This window comes from Petaurus breviceps, unplaced genomic scaffold (genome assembly GCF_028583685.1).
Source record: "Petaurus breviceps papuanus isolate PSGF00001 unplaced genomic scaffold, PetGlider_PUasm1.0 173, whole genome shotgun sequence".
NCBI lineage: Eukaryota > Metazoa > Chordata > Mammalia > Diprotodontia > Petauridae > Petaurus > Petaurus breviceps.
In genome coordinates, this window is record NW_027185759.1 from 33,497,316 (window position 1) to 33,512,793 (window position 15,478).

The following is a 15,478-nucleotide window of genomic DNA, read 5'->3' on the forward strand; positions in this document are numbered from 1 at the left end:
TCTATCTATCTATCTATCTATCTATCTATCTATCTATCTATCTATCTTATCTATATATGGAGTAAATTTTTGTTCATTGTGGTTCAGGAATGGCATGTTCTAGTTAATCTAATATCTGGGTAGAATTGTATATCCAGATGATGTGGATTACCTTCTTTGAGTGGGATTTTTAACATAAAATTTTTGCTTCCCAATGAACTTTAGATTTTCGTAATGCCTCTGGGCTATCTATGAGTTTCCATTGTAGTGGTACTAGAGGTGTTCTGATAGACTGGTTGACCAGCTAGACTATTGAATGAACCAGCAGTTATTTTTGTTATAATTAGCCTATCAACAGAGAAGTACACTGAATCATTAATTAACTTTGAATTCAAACTTTTCTGTAATGCTTTGAATAAGTTTTCAGCAAACAAAAAGCTGTCAGAAGGGCAAAAATATTTTGAAAAATCAGACAATTATGAATACTAAATATTTTATAAGTAGATTTCTAGAACTTGTTATTCATATTTTCACTGATAATTTTTTGCCTTGCAAAATATTTCTTACTGTATCCCTCTCTAGGGGCAGCCAGGTGGCTCAGCAAGTAAGAGCACCGGCCCCAGTGTCAGGATGACCTGGGGGATGGAATCCGGGCTCAGATACTTAGCACCACACCCAGAAATAACTGGCCATGTAACCTTGAGCAAGTTACGTAACCTCAGTTGCTTTAAAAAAATATATCCCTCCCTACCAGAAAGCCATGTCTTAACGAAGTAAAAAGTCAGAGAAAAGGGAAAAAACAGTTCAACAAAACTAACCAACGCATTAAACACATTTTTGAAGTGTTTCTAATTGTCTGAACTTTGATTCCTTTTTTCTTTTTGAGGGTGTATCCTTTCCTTTAGAATAACACTCAAATATCAACTTGAATGTAAAATTATTATTATATGATAATGTGATACCTTTTTAATGCTAGAATTATATGATTAACTCAATAAAATCTTATATACTGTTGGGCTTTCTGATAAAAAGCATAGATATATTTGAAAATGTCATGAAGGAAAAAGAAAAATTCTTCATTTTAATTTTGGGGAAGTTGGGATAGAGCATCATCTTTTGTCTTCTTACTCCTACTTGTCTTACATATAAATATATATTGCATATACATAAATATATTACATATATTACAAATGACATATAAATATACATTTTTCTTGGTGCTTAAAATGATAGGTTTCCCTTTGCTTTGTCTTTTTAGTTATTTCAAGTTCCACTGGAAGAGGAAGGACAGCGTGGAGGACCCATCCTTGCACCGGAAGAGATTAAGGCCATCTTTGGTAGCATTCCTGATATATTTGATGTACACACCAAAATAAAGGTAAACTTTTTTACAGAACACTTAGCATATTTAATCTTTTTTTTTTAAGGCCTTTCAAAGGATTACGGATGTGCACACCTGTCAATATTTCCTTTTGGTGCTTTAGTTGGGAGTGAGTTAACATTTTATTCTTAAAATTCCTCTGTTTCTTTCTTCCCCCTTTGATTGACCTTTAGTATTCCTGGAGCTGCAGATCTGTTACGTGGACTTACTACTTTTTTATATTAATAACCTAAATAATGGTGCTTGAAGGTATTGGTGGCTCCTGCTACTGTTTTGTTTGTTTTTTCTTTACTTCTATTGTGGGGCTATTTGGGCATATTCATTCTGCTTTGTTTTACACTAGAAGGGCTTACTGCTTGTTGTTGTTCAGTTATCTAGTTATGTGTGACTGCTTTTGATCCTGTATGAGGTTTCCTTGGCAAAGATACTGGAGTGGTTTACTACTTCCTTCTCTAGTGGATTAAGGCAAACAGGATAAGTGACTTGCCTAGGGTCATACAACTAGTGAGTATCTGAGGCTAGATTAGAATTCAGGTCTCTGGACTCCAAGCCTAGTGCTCTATCCATGGAGTCACTGAGCTGCCTCTCTCCTTTCTAGTTTCCCTTTAAATAGACAAATATGTACACAGTCCAAGAAAAGAATCCTTTTTTTCTTTCATGACATTATCTCTAATCAAGTATCTATAATTTCCCTGGAGACCATTATTAGTTTCTTCTACAGCTTAACAGCCTTTTATGTTAGACCAGGACTCTTGATGTTATTAGACTTATTTCTTTTTCAGTGTTCCTTTAGTGAAGATTTAAAAGTGCCAGCATTTTTCTCCAAAGCAATAGTTAAAATCACAACTTTATAATGTGAAACAATTGGGAAAACAGTCTGAAGCATAAAATATTTTCTAAGAAATAAAATTTCATCGTTATAAAATATCAGCAGTACATATTTATTTTATTTTTTATTCTTCTCTCTTTTTTAATTTTTTAGTTTACATCATTCATTTCCACAAGATTTTTAGTTAACAAATTTTCTCCCCAATTTTCCCTACCTACCACCCCAAAACAGCGTTCCCACTGAATATCCCCTCCCCCAATCTGCTCTCTCCCATATCTTCCCCCTTCCCCCCTTCGACTTTCCAGTAGGCACAGTGGATCTCTATGCCCCACTGCCTGTATATCTCATTTCCAAGTTACATGTAAAATAATAATATTATATATATTTTTCAACATTTGATTTTAAAACTTTGGATTCCAGATTCTTTCCCTTCCTCCCTCATCAACCACCCTCACTGAGAAGATAAGCAATTCAATATAGATTGTACATGTGTAGCTATGCAAAATATTTCCATAGTGGATATATTGTGAAAGACTGACTATATTTTCCTCTATCCTATCCTATCTCCCACTTGTTCTATTCTCTACTTTGATCCTGTCCCTTTTCAAAAGTGGGTGCTTCCAAATTCTTCCCTCCCCCCCAGCCTGCCCTCCCTTCCATTTTCCCTCCTCTCATCCCCTTCCCCCCTACTGTCCTGTAGGGTGAAATACTGTATTTAATGTGTATGTCATTCCCTTCCTAAGCCAAATTCAGTGAGAATAAGGTTGACCTATTCCCTTTTGCCTTCCTGTTCTTCCCCTCCATTGTAACCATTTTCCCTTACCTCTTCTGTATGAGATAGTTTACCCCAATCTGTCTCTCCCCATCTCCTCTCATTATATTCCTCTCTCACCTCTTAATTTCACCTTTTAAGTATCATCCCTTACCATTAAACTGGTCCTGTGCCCTATCTGTATACCTGTAGACATATATACACATACTTACATACATATTCATATGCCCATATTTCCTCTTATATAGACATATATATGTATGTATACATATACACAAATATACATACACATACATATACATTTCTATTCCCTTCAACTGTTCTCATACTGAGAAAAGTTTTATAAGTTACAATTACCATTTTTCCATGTAGGAATATAAATAGTTCAACTTCGATAAGTTCCTTATGATATCTTTTCCCTATTTACCTTCTCAAGCTTCTCTTGCTTCTTGTATCTGAATGTCAGATTTTCTATTCAACTCTGGTTTTTTCATCAAGAATGCTTGAAAGTCCTCTATTCCACTGAATGCCCATATTTTCCCCTGAAGCATGATACTCAGTTTTGCTGGGTAGGTGACTCTTGGTTTTAGTCCCAGCTCCCTTGACCTCCAGAATATCACATTCCAAGCCCTTCGATCCTTCAGTGGAGAAGCTGCCAGATCCTGGGTTATCCTGATTGTGTTTCCACAATATTCAAATTGTTTCTTCCTGGCTGCTTGTAATATTCTCTCCTTAATCTGGGAATTCCGGAACCGGGCTATAATATTCCTAGGAGTTTTCCTTTTGGGATCTTTTTCAGGAGGTGATCAGTGGACTCTTTCAACCTCTATTTTGCCCTCTGGTTCTAAAACATCAGGGCAGTTTTTCTTGAGAATTTCTTGAAGGATGATTTCTAGGTTCTTTTTTTGATCATGGCTTTCAGGTAGTCCAATAATTTTTAAATTATCTCTCCTGGATCTGTTTTCCTTTGACTATCAATTGAGGAATGGCTCTTCTATAAATTTGACTCAGTTTTCTATGTTTGAGAAATGAAATCTTTATCAGCAAAACTCAATGTAAAACGTTTTTTCACAGTAATGATTACCAACTACGTCTTTCCCTCTCTCCTATTTTCCCTGTTTATCCTACTTTCTCTCTTCTACCTTGTCCATTCTCAAAAGTGTTTTGCTTCTGAGTCTTACTTCCCCCATACTGCCCTCCCTTCTATCAGTTTTTCCCTTTTCTCTTATCCTCCTTCCTTTCCTACTTTCCTATGTGGTAGGATAAAGTTCTGTGCCAAACTGAGTATACTTATTATTCCCCCTTTGAGCCAATTCCAATGAGAGTGAGATTCATATGCTCCCTTCTCCATTTCCCCTATTTTCCCCTTCTTTGTAAAATCTCTTTTAGGCCTCTTCTATGTCACATAATTTATCCCATTCTGTGTCTCCCTTTCCCTTTCTCCCAGTGCATTCTTTCTCATCCTTTAGTTTTATTGTTTTAAATAATCATACCATCACATTGAAGTCACATCTCTGTTTTTTGTCTGTGTACTCCTTTCAACTGCCCTAATAATGAAAAAGTTTTTTGAAGTTATAAATAACATTTTTCCATGTAGGAATATAAACAGTTTAACCTTACTGAATCCCTTATGATTTCTCTTTCTTCTTTACCTTTTGTATGCTTCTTTTACATCTTGTATTTGAAAGTCATAATTTCTATTTAGCTCTGGTTTTTTCGTCAGGAATACTTAAAAGGCCTCTTTTTCAGTGAATGTGTATCCTCCCCCCACCAAGGGTTATACTCATTTTTGCTGGGTAAAGAATTCTTGATTGTAATCCTAGTTCTTTTGCCCTCCAGAATATCATATTCCAAGCCCTCTGATCCTTTAATTTAGAAGCTGCTAAATCTCATTTTACCCTGACTGTGGCTCCACAATATTTGAATTCTTTCTTTTTGGTTGCTTGCAATATTTTCTCCTTGACCTGGGAGGTCTGGAATTTGGCTGTAATTTAACTGTAATATTCCTGGAAGTTTTTATTTTGGGATTAATGGATTCTTTCAATTTCTAGTTTGTCCTCTGGTTCTAGAAAATCAGGACAGTTTTCCTTGCTAAGTTCTTGAAAGATGAGGTCTAGCCTCCTTCTTTGATCGTAACTTTCAGGTAGTCCAATAATTCTTAAATTATCTCTCTTGGATCTGCTTTCCAGGTCTGTTTTTCCAGTGAGGTATTTCACTTTTTCTTCTATTTTTTCATTCTTTTGATTGTTTCCTGATGTCTCATAAAGTCGTTAGCTTCCACTTGTCCAACACTGACTTTTAAGGAATTATTTTCTTCAGGGAGTTTTTGTACTTCCTTTTCCATTTGGCCAATTCTGCATTTTTTTTCCTTTTTTTTTTTTCTTTTTGGAGGGGGGAAGGTAGAGTAATTGGGGTTAAGCAATTCTTCATTTCAAGGCATTTTCTCTTCATTGGATTTTTGTTTTTCTTTCACCATTTGGTATATTCTGTTTTTTTAGGGTTTTTTTTTTTTTTAGTATTGTGCCTACTTTACCAGTCTGTTGACTCTTTTCTCAAGATTTTCTTGCATCATTCTCATTTCTCTATCAAATTTTTCCTCTACCTCTCTTACTTCATTTTAAAAATGCTTTTTGAGCCCTTCCATGGCCTGAGACCAATTCATATTTTTCGTTGAGACGTTGGGTCCAGGAAATTTGACTTGATTGTCTTTTTTCTGACTGTGTTTTGATCTTCCTTGTCACCATAGTAACTTTCTGTGGTCAGAATTTTTTTTCCTGTTTGCTCATTTTCCAGCCTACATCTTGACTTTTGACACTATGCTGAAGTGGGGCTCTGCTTCCCAAGTGGAGGGGGCACCATCCCAAGCTTCAGAGGTAATTCTGGGGACCTGTACGTTTTTGGCTCTTTCAAGGTGGTATGATCTAGGGAACGCTATGTTTACTACTCTCCTGTACGGTGCGCTAGTTAGTGAGCAACCAGAAACACTCTTTTCAACCCTGTAACTGTGCCCAGGGTCCCTGAGTGCCTGTGACGCCAAGCTCTGCTGTACCAGTGCTCCTTCTCACACTGGGACTAAGACCCAGGACTGGGACCCAGATCCAAGTAGAGACAGTGCAACAGTCCTGCCTTTGGTGTCAATCTCCTTATGACACATTGATGATTCCCTTACTATTTGTGGGTGAGAGCTCTGGAAACTGCCACTAATTCAGTTGCCCTGAGGCCTGTTCCTGGTTTGCTGTGGCCCTGTCTGCACTGGCCCATCCTTCACTGTATTCCTTTTTCACCCTGGTGCAACAGACCTTTCCTGACAACCTTTGATGTTGTCTTGAAATGGAAAAATTGTTTTACTCTGTCCTTTTGTGTATTCTGCCACTCTAGAATTTGTTTAGAATCATTATTTAAAGATATTTGGAGAGGTTTGGGGGAGCTCTGGTGAGTACCTGCCTTTATTCCACTGTCTTGGCTATACTTCCCTGATATTTAAGTATCAAGTTGTGTTTAGGGGGAGACACTTTCAGACTTTATTTGAAAACCCGTTGTTTCCTTATTATTTAACAGGACATCATTGTCTAGTTCAAAGAGTTAATTTCATTTTGAGAAGAAACAAAAGTATAACTCTGGGGTGCGGAGACCCTGACCCAAATTGACTACTCAGAGACCTCTCAAAGTGAAGGTAGTTTTATTAGAATCTCGTGAGAAGTGGGCGGTCCAATCTCTGGTACAGCACCAAGAGGAGGCCTAAGTACAGAAGCAGAAACTGGGTTAAATAAGCAAGGGTTACACGCCCTTCCCAAACATTAACCTGATTATTACTAATGAGGCTCTAATTTTGTTAAATAACATACATAATACATGAGGTCCACTACGCAAGTGCAGTAACAACCTCAGATTACTGAACCCCCTTCAGTCCAACCTAGATGTGTCCTTATCTGGGTGGGCCTGAGTGTCCCAGGGCCGCTGTCTACTTTCTGACTGGTCAAATCCACCTGCTGCTGCCAACATTACTTCATTTTTAGTATTATCTAGGAGTTCTCTGGGAACTCAAACTTCTTCCCAAGGCTACTGTCTGATACTTTTTATCAGTAGTCTTGTTTCAGCAATTCTTGCAGTTCTGTAGAAACTTAACCCTTTGCTATCTTTAAACTACCATTCCTTTCCCCAGACTAAAGACACTTCTATTTTGGTCTCAACAGTTAATCCATTCAATGGTATTAATACTCAATAGCTCTTACATTACCCTGAAATACAAAATGACTTACATATATATATACATATATGTGTGGAAGCAATATTGAACTTAGTTACAAAATATAAGGAAGTAATAAGAACGTATAAACTTCACTGCAAGTCATCCGTCACATTACTAACTCTGAAAAGGTTAAATTTAATGTATAATTTTAAGTGTTATTATGGGGTGGTGGTTAGGGACTTCCAAGTCACTTATAGAATTAAACCAGGAGAAGGGCATTCTATGGCAAGAGTTCCCTTTATCCCACTCTTCCCCCTTTAAAAAAAGTCACAGGTTCTGACCAAATCTGTAGTAATTTTCAAAGGGAGGCAATCTGGTATAGTGGAAAGAACATTGTTTAAAGTCAGAAGACCTGAGTTCAGATCCTGTCTAGCACTCACTGCTTATGTGAGCTTGGGCAGTCCACTGAAACCACTTGGGCGTCAGTTTCTTCTGCAGAATTGAGGGTGCTGGTCTAGTTCACAAAAATTCTTAACCTGGTGTCTGTAATTTCGTCTTTTAAATTATTGACAACTGTATCACAATATAATTGATTTCCTTTGTAATACCGTGTATCTCACTTTATGAAGGTCATCAGATATTGCCCAAGGGTTCTGTGACATAAAAAAGGCAAAGAACCTCTGGACAAGAGACCTCTCAGTTTCTTCCATGTCTAGATCAGTGATTCTATCAAATGTGTATGTGTGTAGAGGTAAACATGAAAGAAGGTTAGCTCTCCTCTTATGCTCCATTTTGTATTTCAGGAGGATCTTGAAGACCTCATTATCAATTGGGATGAAAGCAAAAGTATTGGTGACATCTTTCTGAAATATGTGAGTGCTTACTAAAAGAATACTTTTCCCACTTAGAGTAATATATTGTCTGACTCTGTATTCCACTTGATTTTCCATATTATAGAAGCTTACCAAAGTATTAAACGTTACTTTAATGCTAATTGAGGAAAATCTTTCTTTAAAATTCCTTGTAAGATTATATACTCTTAGGCTTTCTTATACTGGGTGTCCCAAAAAGTCTTAGTGTAGTTGTAAGCTATTAAAGCTCATAATCTTTAATAGCTTACAGTTGCACTAAGACTTTGGGATGCCCTGTAGAAAGAACACTGAGCATAATTATTTTTCTTGTTGAAGGTCATCATTATGAACCTCAAGTGGTTGTACTTTATAGTGATTGGGTATTGTTAAAGTGTATAAGCTATTGTAGCGGCAGGCACCCCAGCGTCCCCAGGGTTGCTGCCAACACAAGTTCTTAGATCTGCTTTGTTAAAGGAAAGCAACTCAAAATGGATTAGCAAGCTTACTTTAATCAGTCAAATATGTATCGTTTACCTAGTTCAGGGGAAAAAGGTCAGCACCCCGAACTTCAGAATATACAGACAGAATTATCAAGACAGAGAAACAGATCAAGCAGACAGATTTCCAAACTGTCCAACCATTACATCCATACCAAATCAACATCTGGGGTTTTCAAAGCCGAGGGGGGGCTCTATAGCAGCATTGGCTTCCCAGAGTCTCATCTGATCAAATCACAGAACACTTCTCAAAATGAGCCCCAAAACAAAGCTACACATCAGGGCTTATATAGCCTTCTCCTGGCTCAGAGAATGTAACAACCTTATTGACTCACTGGCCAATCAAGAAGTATCTACTAAAAAACAAGCCTCCCACCCCAGGTTCCAGGTGCACTTTAGCCTAGGGGCAGGGAAGATCTTACAAATTTACATTCCGTTACAGCTGTCATTAATCTGAACACTTTCCAAATACTTATTTTTAGTTTATTATCTGCTTTTCTTTCTTACTATCCATTCTAAATCAGTAATAATAAGAGAAATGTGAATCAAAATAACCCTGAAGTTTCATATCAGCAATTTTTGGCAGAGATCTTTGTTATATATAGCAAAGCTTTTATTCAATTTTGGTTCTCCTGCAACTTTTTCCACCTTTCACAAGTTCTGTGTCAGTGTTAGATGCAAACCTTTGCCTTTGTTCAAGCACTCAGTTACTTAGGTATAGATAGAGTGAAATGTCAGATGCATTTTGTGTTTTGATTGCGTTTCAAACTGTCACATTGCAGCCCTTCTCTTGAAAAATGAGCCGCAAACATTGTTAGCTAATATGAAAATATTGGTACCAGTTAATTTAGGAGTACTGTTTGTCAAGCTGAAACTTAAATTTTGATTCCTTGAAATTGATAAGGAATTTTATAGTATATAATGTGTAGAGAAAATAATTTAAGATATTCATTATGTTGGCTTTTTTCTCTTCACAGTCAAAAGATTTGGTGAAAATTTACCCACCTTTTGTAAACTTCTTTGAAATGAGTAAAGAAACAATTGTTAATTGTGAAAAACTGAAGCCGAGATTTCATGCTTTCCTAAAGGTAAAGTGGTATTTAAAAAAAGCATCTTGCCAATCCACCATATGTCATTTTGAAAGATTTTCATGAAAATATTGCTAACAAGAGTCAAGCATGGCTCTATTAAGAATTACCTAGTTATGCACATGTTTTTTAACAACTTGCAGTGGGGGGAGAGGATTGGGGGAAAGAGGAAGGAGCTCTGGGGGTGGCGGCTAGGTCGTGTAGTGAATAGAGCACCGGCCCTGGAGTCAGGAGGACCTGAGTTCAAATGCGGTCTCAGACACTTAACACAAAAAACTAGCTGTGTGACCTTGGGCGAGTCACTTAACCCCAATTGCCCTACCCCGGCCCCTCCCCCCCAAAAAAAAGAGGGGAATAGGCAACCCTAGTGTAGTGGACAGAGTGCTGGCTCAAAAGCAGATTTGGACACATTCCAGTTGTATGACCTGGCTAAAGACAGGTGGCAGAGGAATTATCCTCACTGGAAGCTCACTCTACCAAGGAAATCAAAGACCTAGAAGCCGTGTCAATGTGAGTCAGTCATTTTAAAGGGTAGTGAAAATATTGGTCTCCAGGAGGTGGTGGGTATGGTTGGTTTATCTGTGGCTCACCTATAAAGGGCCAGTAAAGGGGGAAAAGTAAATATTGTGCCAAAGGGAGAGCTGTTCATCTGTCAGGGATGTCTATAGTTAGTGAGATATTGGGTTAGGTAATTTCCATGCTTTCTCCTAAACTGAGATTCTCAAATTGAAATTCCTTCAGTCAGAAATACCTACTCACCTGATTCTTTGACGTCATGTGAAGACTTTAAGATTTTTTACGGTAATTTTAAAAATTCTGAAAACTTATACTATGATATTGAATGGAGTTAAGACCTTGGGTCATTACTATTAACTCCTAGCCTATTGGAATGCCATTTCAGACAGTAGAGGATGTAAGTTTAGGACTTAGTAGACCTACAAAAAGGACAAATGGTTTTCTTCCTTCCCCTTGATGTCATCAAGCCTACTTAGGAAAATCTTGGGTCGCTGTATTTAACTTGTATTGACTGTCCAAAACAGAACTTAATAACTTTCCCCCAAACCCCTTCCTCCTTCTAGACTTGCCTGTTATTTCCCTCTTAGTCTCCTAGGCTCGCAGCCAGGTGTTATTCTCAGCTCCTTACTGCCCCTTGTGCCCCATGTTCAGTCTGTTGCCAGGGCCTGTTGATTTCATCATTGTGACATCTCTTGAATACTGCCTTTTTTGCCCTTTTTTCTTCTGAAACAGGCTTCCTTGTGTTTCCATGGACAAGACACTCAGTCTCGTGGGTCTCCAGGCATGTTCTCTGCATTCCTCCATGCTTGGAATACTCTCCTTCCACGTTTGCCTGGCTTCCTTTAAGTTCAGCTAATACCCACCTTCTGCAGGAAGCCTTTCGCAATCTTCCTTAATTCTAGTGCCTTCTCTGTTCATTATTTCTGCCTTATCCTCTGTGTCGCTGTTGACACGTATTTGCTTTTGTTGTCTTCTCTGTCAGGTTGTGAGCTCCTCAAAGGCAGATGCATGGTCTTTTGCCCTTCTTTGTGTCCTCCAAACCTGGCACACAGTAGGTCTAGTCAATGCCCATGAACTGACTGAAATACCTATTTTCTGTTTTATAATAATTATGTAAAAATGTCATTTATTTCTAGATAAACCAAGCTAAACCAGAATGTGGGCGTCAGAGCCTTGCTGAACTTCTCATTCGACCTGTACAGCGGTTACCTAGCGTTGCACTACTTCTAAATGGTACTTTTTTTGATATACTTTTATTTTAGGGAATGGAATTTTCAAGCAAAAGAAAAATTGCCAATATATTCTTAGATTTAGTTATACCTTTTAAGTATCCTTACTTACAAGTGGTAAGGTTATTTATAATCCTTTTTAGTTGAGAGAGAGAAAAGAATGAACGAATGTTTAAGGGAGAGAAATGTCCATAATGCAGAGACCTTATAGGCCATGAAATTTGCTTTTGAATCTTTCAGGACTTTTGAGGGTGGAGCCGCAGAAATCACAGGGGTGTGTGTGTCTGTATGTCTGTGTGTGACACACATACCCCAAGTAGAAACCCAGCATAAGTGTCTTCTTTCAGTATTTTGGAAGAGGGAGTGTGACAAGTGTAAGAACGTAAGCAATCAGGAAATTGGCACACTGAGAACTGAATTCATTTAAAATATGCATACTAAATTTAGAGTCAACAAAAAAGAAATTTTTTTCTGGTACGTAATATACTGTGTTTTATTAAAGAAAAAATATTCTTGGGTCACATTTGCATAATTATTTGATAAATGCTAAATTTATGGTCTTAATACGAGTTATGTTGGTCTTATTTGAAGGAAGGAGCCTTTTTTCTCCCCCCCGCCCTTTTCCTTTCCCTACCTTAACCTAGATTTTCCTATGTGATATCATATCATCTTAAATAGTTTTCTGTATTATAAGCATATTTGCATTTTCTTTGAAGAAGCTGAAAATACATTGAAGAAGCTGAAAATGTGTCTTGGTTCACTTGGTGGGCCTCCCACTTCTGCAGAGGATGGCGTGGTGTTGTCTAATTATAACTTCTTTGGGGTCATGCTTGTTTGTAATTTCTCAACATTCCCTTTTGAGGGGTTTTGTTGATTCTTTCCATTTACATTGTTGTAGTCATTAGGTATATTGTTTTCTTGGCTCTATGGTCATGAAGATACTTCATTGTAGTAATACAACTCTTTTATTAAAGATCTTAAGAAACATACTTCAGATGATAACCCTGACAAGAACACACTAGAGAGAGCTATTGGATCATTAAAGGAAGTAATGACGTAAGTTCTTTTTAATTTGGGGGTTTTGCTTAAGGTTTAGAATGGCATTGATAGAAAATTTAAGTGAATTTATTAATGGGACTATATTAATAACTAGTATATTTTTGGCATGGCACAATTTCACCCATTTTCCAATAGAGTAACATGGTAAAAATGATAAATGATTCCAGGATACATTTACTAGACAATCACAGATTGTCAGCTTATTCCTAAAAACATTTTGGTTCAGGGGGTGGAGTCAAGATGGCAGAATAGAAGCAGGACCTCCCCACTGCTCTGGCTTCCACCTTCCCCAATGAGTGTAAAAAGGGGACTCTGAACAAACTTTGGAGCTGCAGAACCCACAAAGTGACACAGAAGCTAACCTCCTGCATCTGGCAGGAATCGGCCACGGGAGCCGAGCCCAGCCCCACACCAAGGTTTCAGCCCCAGGGCAATCCTGACCAGCCGACCAGAAGGACTCCAGATCAGCAGCAGCTGTGGCCATTTCCGGATTTATCAACATAGATGCGAAGGACAAAGTGAGAGGTCAGTGCAGTCTGGACTTTGGGACCCAGTAAGTGGGAGTGCGTGGCTTTTACCCCTGGGGCGAGAAGCTGCTGAGACACCGGCACAGCCAGCCAGCGCCACATGGCAGCTTCAGCTCCTGGCCTGCAGAGTGTAAGGGGACCAAGCACCAGTCTGAGGGGTAATCACTCTTGCTTTAACCTGCTTGAATCTGGATTGCATGCAGTCTAGAGTGGAGGTCCTGGGGTGTGTGACCAGCTTGCCAGAGCGTGTGGAGACCTCAGAGAGGGTACCCATCTAATATCTCCAGCAGCTGAGAAAACCCCAGCATTTGGAACTAAAGCTCCCCTGTCTGGTGGCAGAGCCCTACCGTGGCAAAAAGCCCAGGGGTCAAGTGACTGAGGGGCGACATGACCAGGCAAAGGAAACAAAGCAGACAGAAGATTCCAACATTAGACTCCTGTTTTGGGGACAAAAAGGAGCAAAGCATGGAACAGGAGGAAGACAGTGAAGTCAGAATTCCTGCACCAAAAGCTTCAAAGGAAAATACGAGCTAGTTACAGGCCATAGAGGACCTTAAGAAGCAGATAAGAGAAGTGGAGGAAAAATTGGGAAGAGAAATGAGAACAATGCAAGAAAATTACTAAATGAGAGTCAACAGCCTGACTGAGGAAAATACCACCTTAAAAAATAGACTAACTCAAATGGCAAAAGAGGCTCAAAAAGGCAATGAGGAGAAGAATGCCTTGAAAAGCTGAATTTGCCAGATGGAAAAAGAATCTCAAAAGCTCAATGAGGAGAATCTGCTTCAGAATTAGATTGGAGCAAATGGAAGCTAATGACTTTATGAGAAATTAAGATGCTGTTAAACAGAATGAAAGAATAGAAGGCAATGTGAAATATCTCATGGAAAAAACCACTGACCTGGAAAATAGATCCAGGAGAGATAATTTTAAAATTATTGGACTACCTGAAAGCCATGATCAAAGTAAGAACCTAAAAATCATCCTCCAGGAAGTTCTCAAAGAAAACTTCCCTGATGTTTTAGAACCAGAGGGCAAAATAGAGGTTGAAAGAATCCACTGATCACCTCCTGAAAAAGATCCCCAAAAGAAAACCCCTAGGAATATTGTAGCCAGGTTCCGGAATTCCCAGATTAAGGAGAGAATAATACAAGCAGCCAGGAAGAAACAATTTGAATATTGTGGAAACACAATCAGGATAACCCAGGATCTGGCAGCTTCCACACTGAGGGATCGAAGGGCTTGGAATATGATATTCCGGAGGTCAAAGGAGCTGGTATTAAAACCAAGAGCCACCTACCCAGCAAAACTGAGTATCATGTTTCAGGGCAAAATGTGGGCATTCAGTGGAATAGAGGACTTTAAAGTATTCTTGATGAAAAAACCAAAGTTGAATAGAAAATTTGACATTCAGATACAAGAAGCAAGAGAAGCATGAGAAGGTAAACAGGGAAAAGGAATCATAAGGAACTTATCAAAGTTGAACTATTAACTTTCCTACGTGGAAAAACAATAATTGTAACTTATGAAACCTTTCTCAGTAGTTGAAGGGAATAGAAATATACATGTCTATATGAGGGTATATGGGCATATGAATACATATGTGAATGTGTGTATATATGTTCACAGGTATACATAGATAGAGGGCACAGGACCAATTTAACAGGAAGGGATGATACTTAAAAGGTGAAATTAAGAGGTGAGAGGAATATAATGAGAGGAGATGGGGAGAGACAGAATGGGGTAAACTATCTCATACACAAGAGGCAAGGGAAAATGGTTACAATGGTGGGGAAGAATAGGAAGGCCAAAGGGAATGGGTCAACCTTATTCCCACTGAATTTGGCTTGAGGAGGGAATGAAAAACACACTAAATAGGGTATCTCACCCTCAAGGAGAGTAAGGTTGGGAAAGGGGATGAGAGGGGGGATGATGGAAGGGAGGGCAGGCTGGGGGGGAGGGAAGTTGGGAGCACCCACTTTTGAAAAGGGATGGGAGGGAGGGAAATATAGTCAGTCTTTTACAATATATCTACTATGTTATTGTTTTGAATTAGCCACACATGTACAACCTATACTGAACTGCTTATCTTCCCAGTAAGGGTAGGAGACAAGGGAGGAAGGGAATGAATATGGAATTCAAAGTTTTAAAATCAAATACATATATATATATATATACTATTATTAATAGTATTTTATATGTAATTGGGAAATAAGATGTACAGGCACTGGGGCATAGAAATCCACTGGAAAAGTCGAAAGGGGTATGGGAGAAAATATGGGAGAGAACAGAGTGGAGTAGGGGATATCCTGTGGGACTGCTATTTTGGGGCGGTGGGTAGGGGAAAAGCAGGGAGAAAATTTGTAACTCAAAATCTGGCGGAAATGAATGATATAAATCAGAAGTTAATAAAGCATTTGAAAAAAAAATCATTTTGGTTCCATGCAAATAATTAACAGTTTTTTTAGAAATTTGGAAATGTAGACTTCCTCATCTGTCTGTCTGTCTGTCTGTCTATCTATCTATCTATCTATCTATCTATCTATCTATCTATCTATCTA

The 15,478-nt window shown here is 38.4% G+C and overlaps 1 protein-coding gene across 4 annotated transcripts in view; it reads left to right on the plus strand.

The window, feature by feature from the left end:
* ECT2 (epithelial cell transforming 2) overlaps positions 1 to 15,478 on the plus strand; it is a 63,008-nt gene that overhangs the window by 29,862 nt on the left and 17,668 nt on the right. For all 4 annotated transcript variants that reach the window (XM_069083596.1, XM_069083599.1, XM_069083597.1 and 1 more), the window contains 5 exons: positions 1,238 to 1,357; positions 7,954 to 8,022; positions 9,476 to 9,586; positions 11,239 to 11,335; positions 12,306 to 12,387. In XM_069083596.1, coding sequence (XP_068939697.1) covers positions 1,238 to 1,357; positions 7,954 to 8,022; positions 9,476 to 9,586; positions 11,239 to 11,335; positions 12,306 to 12,387 — 479 coding nt within the window. The remainder of the gene's footprint in view (positions 1 to 1,237; positions 1,358 to 7,953; positions 8,023 to 9,475; positions 9,587 to 11,238; positions 11,336 to 12,305; positions 12,388 to 15,478) is intronic.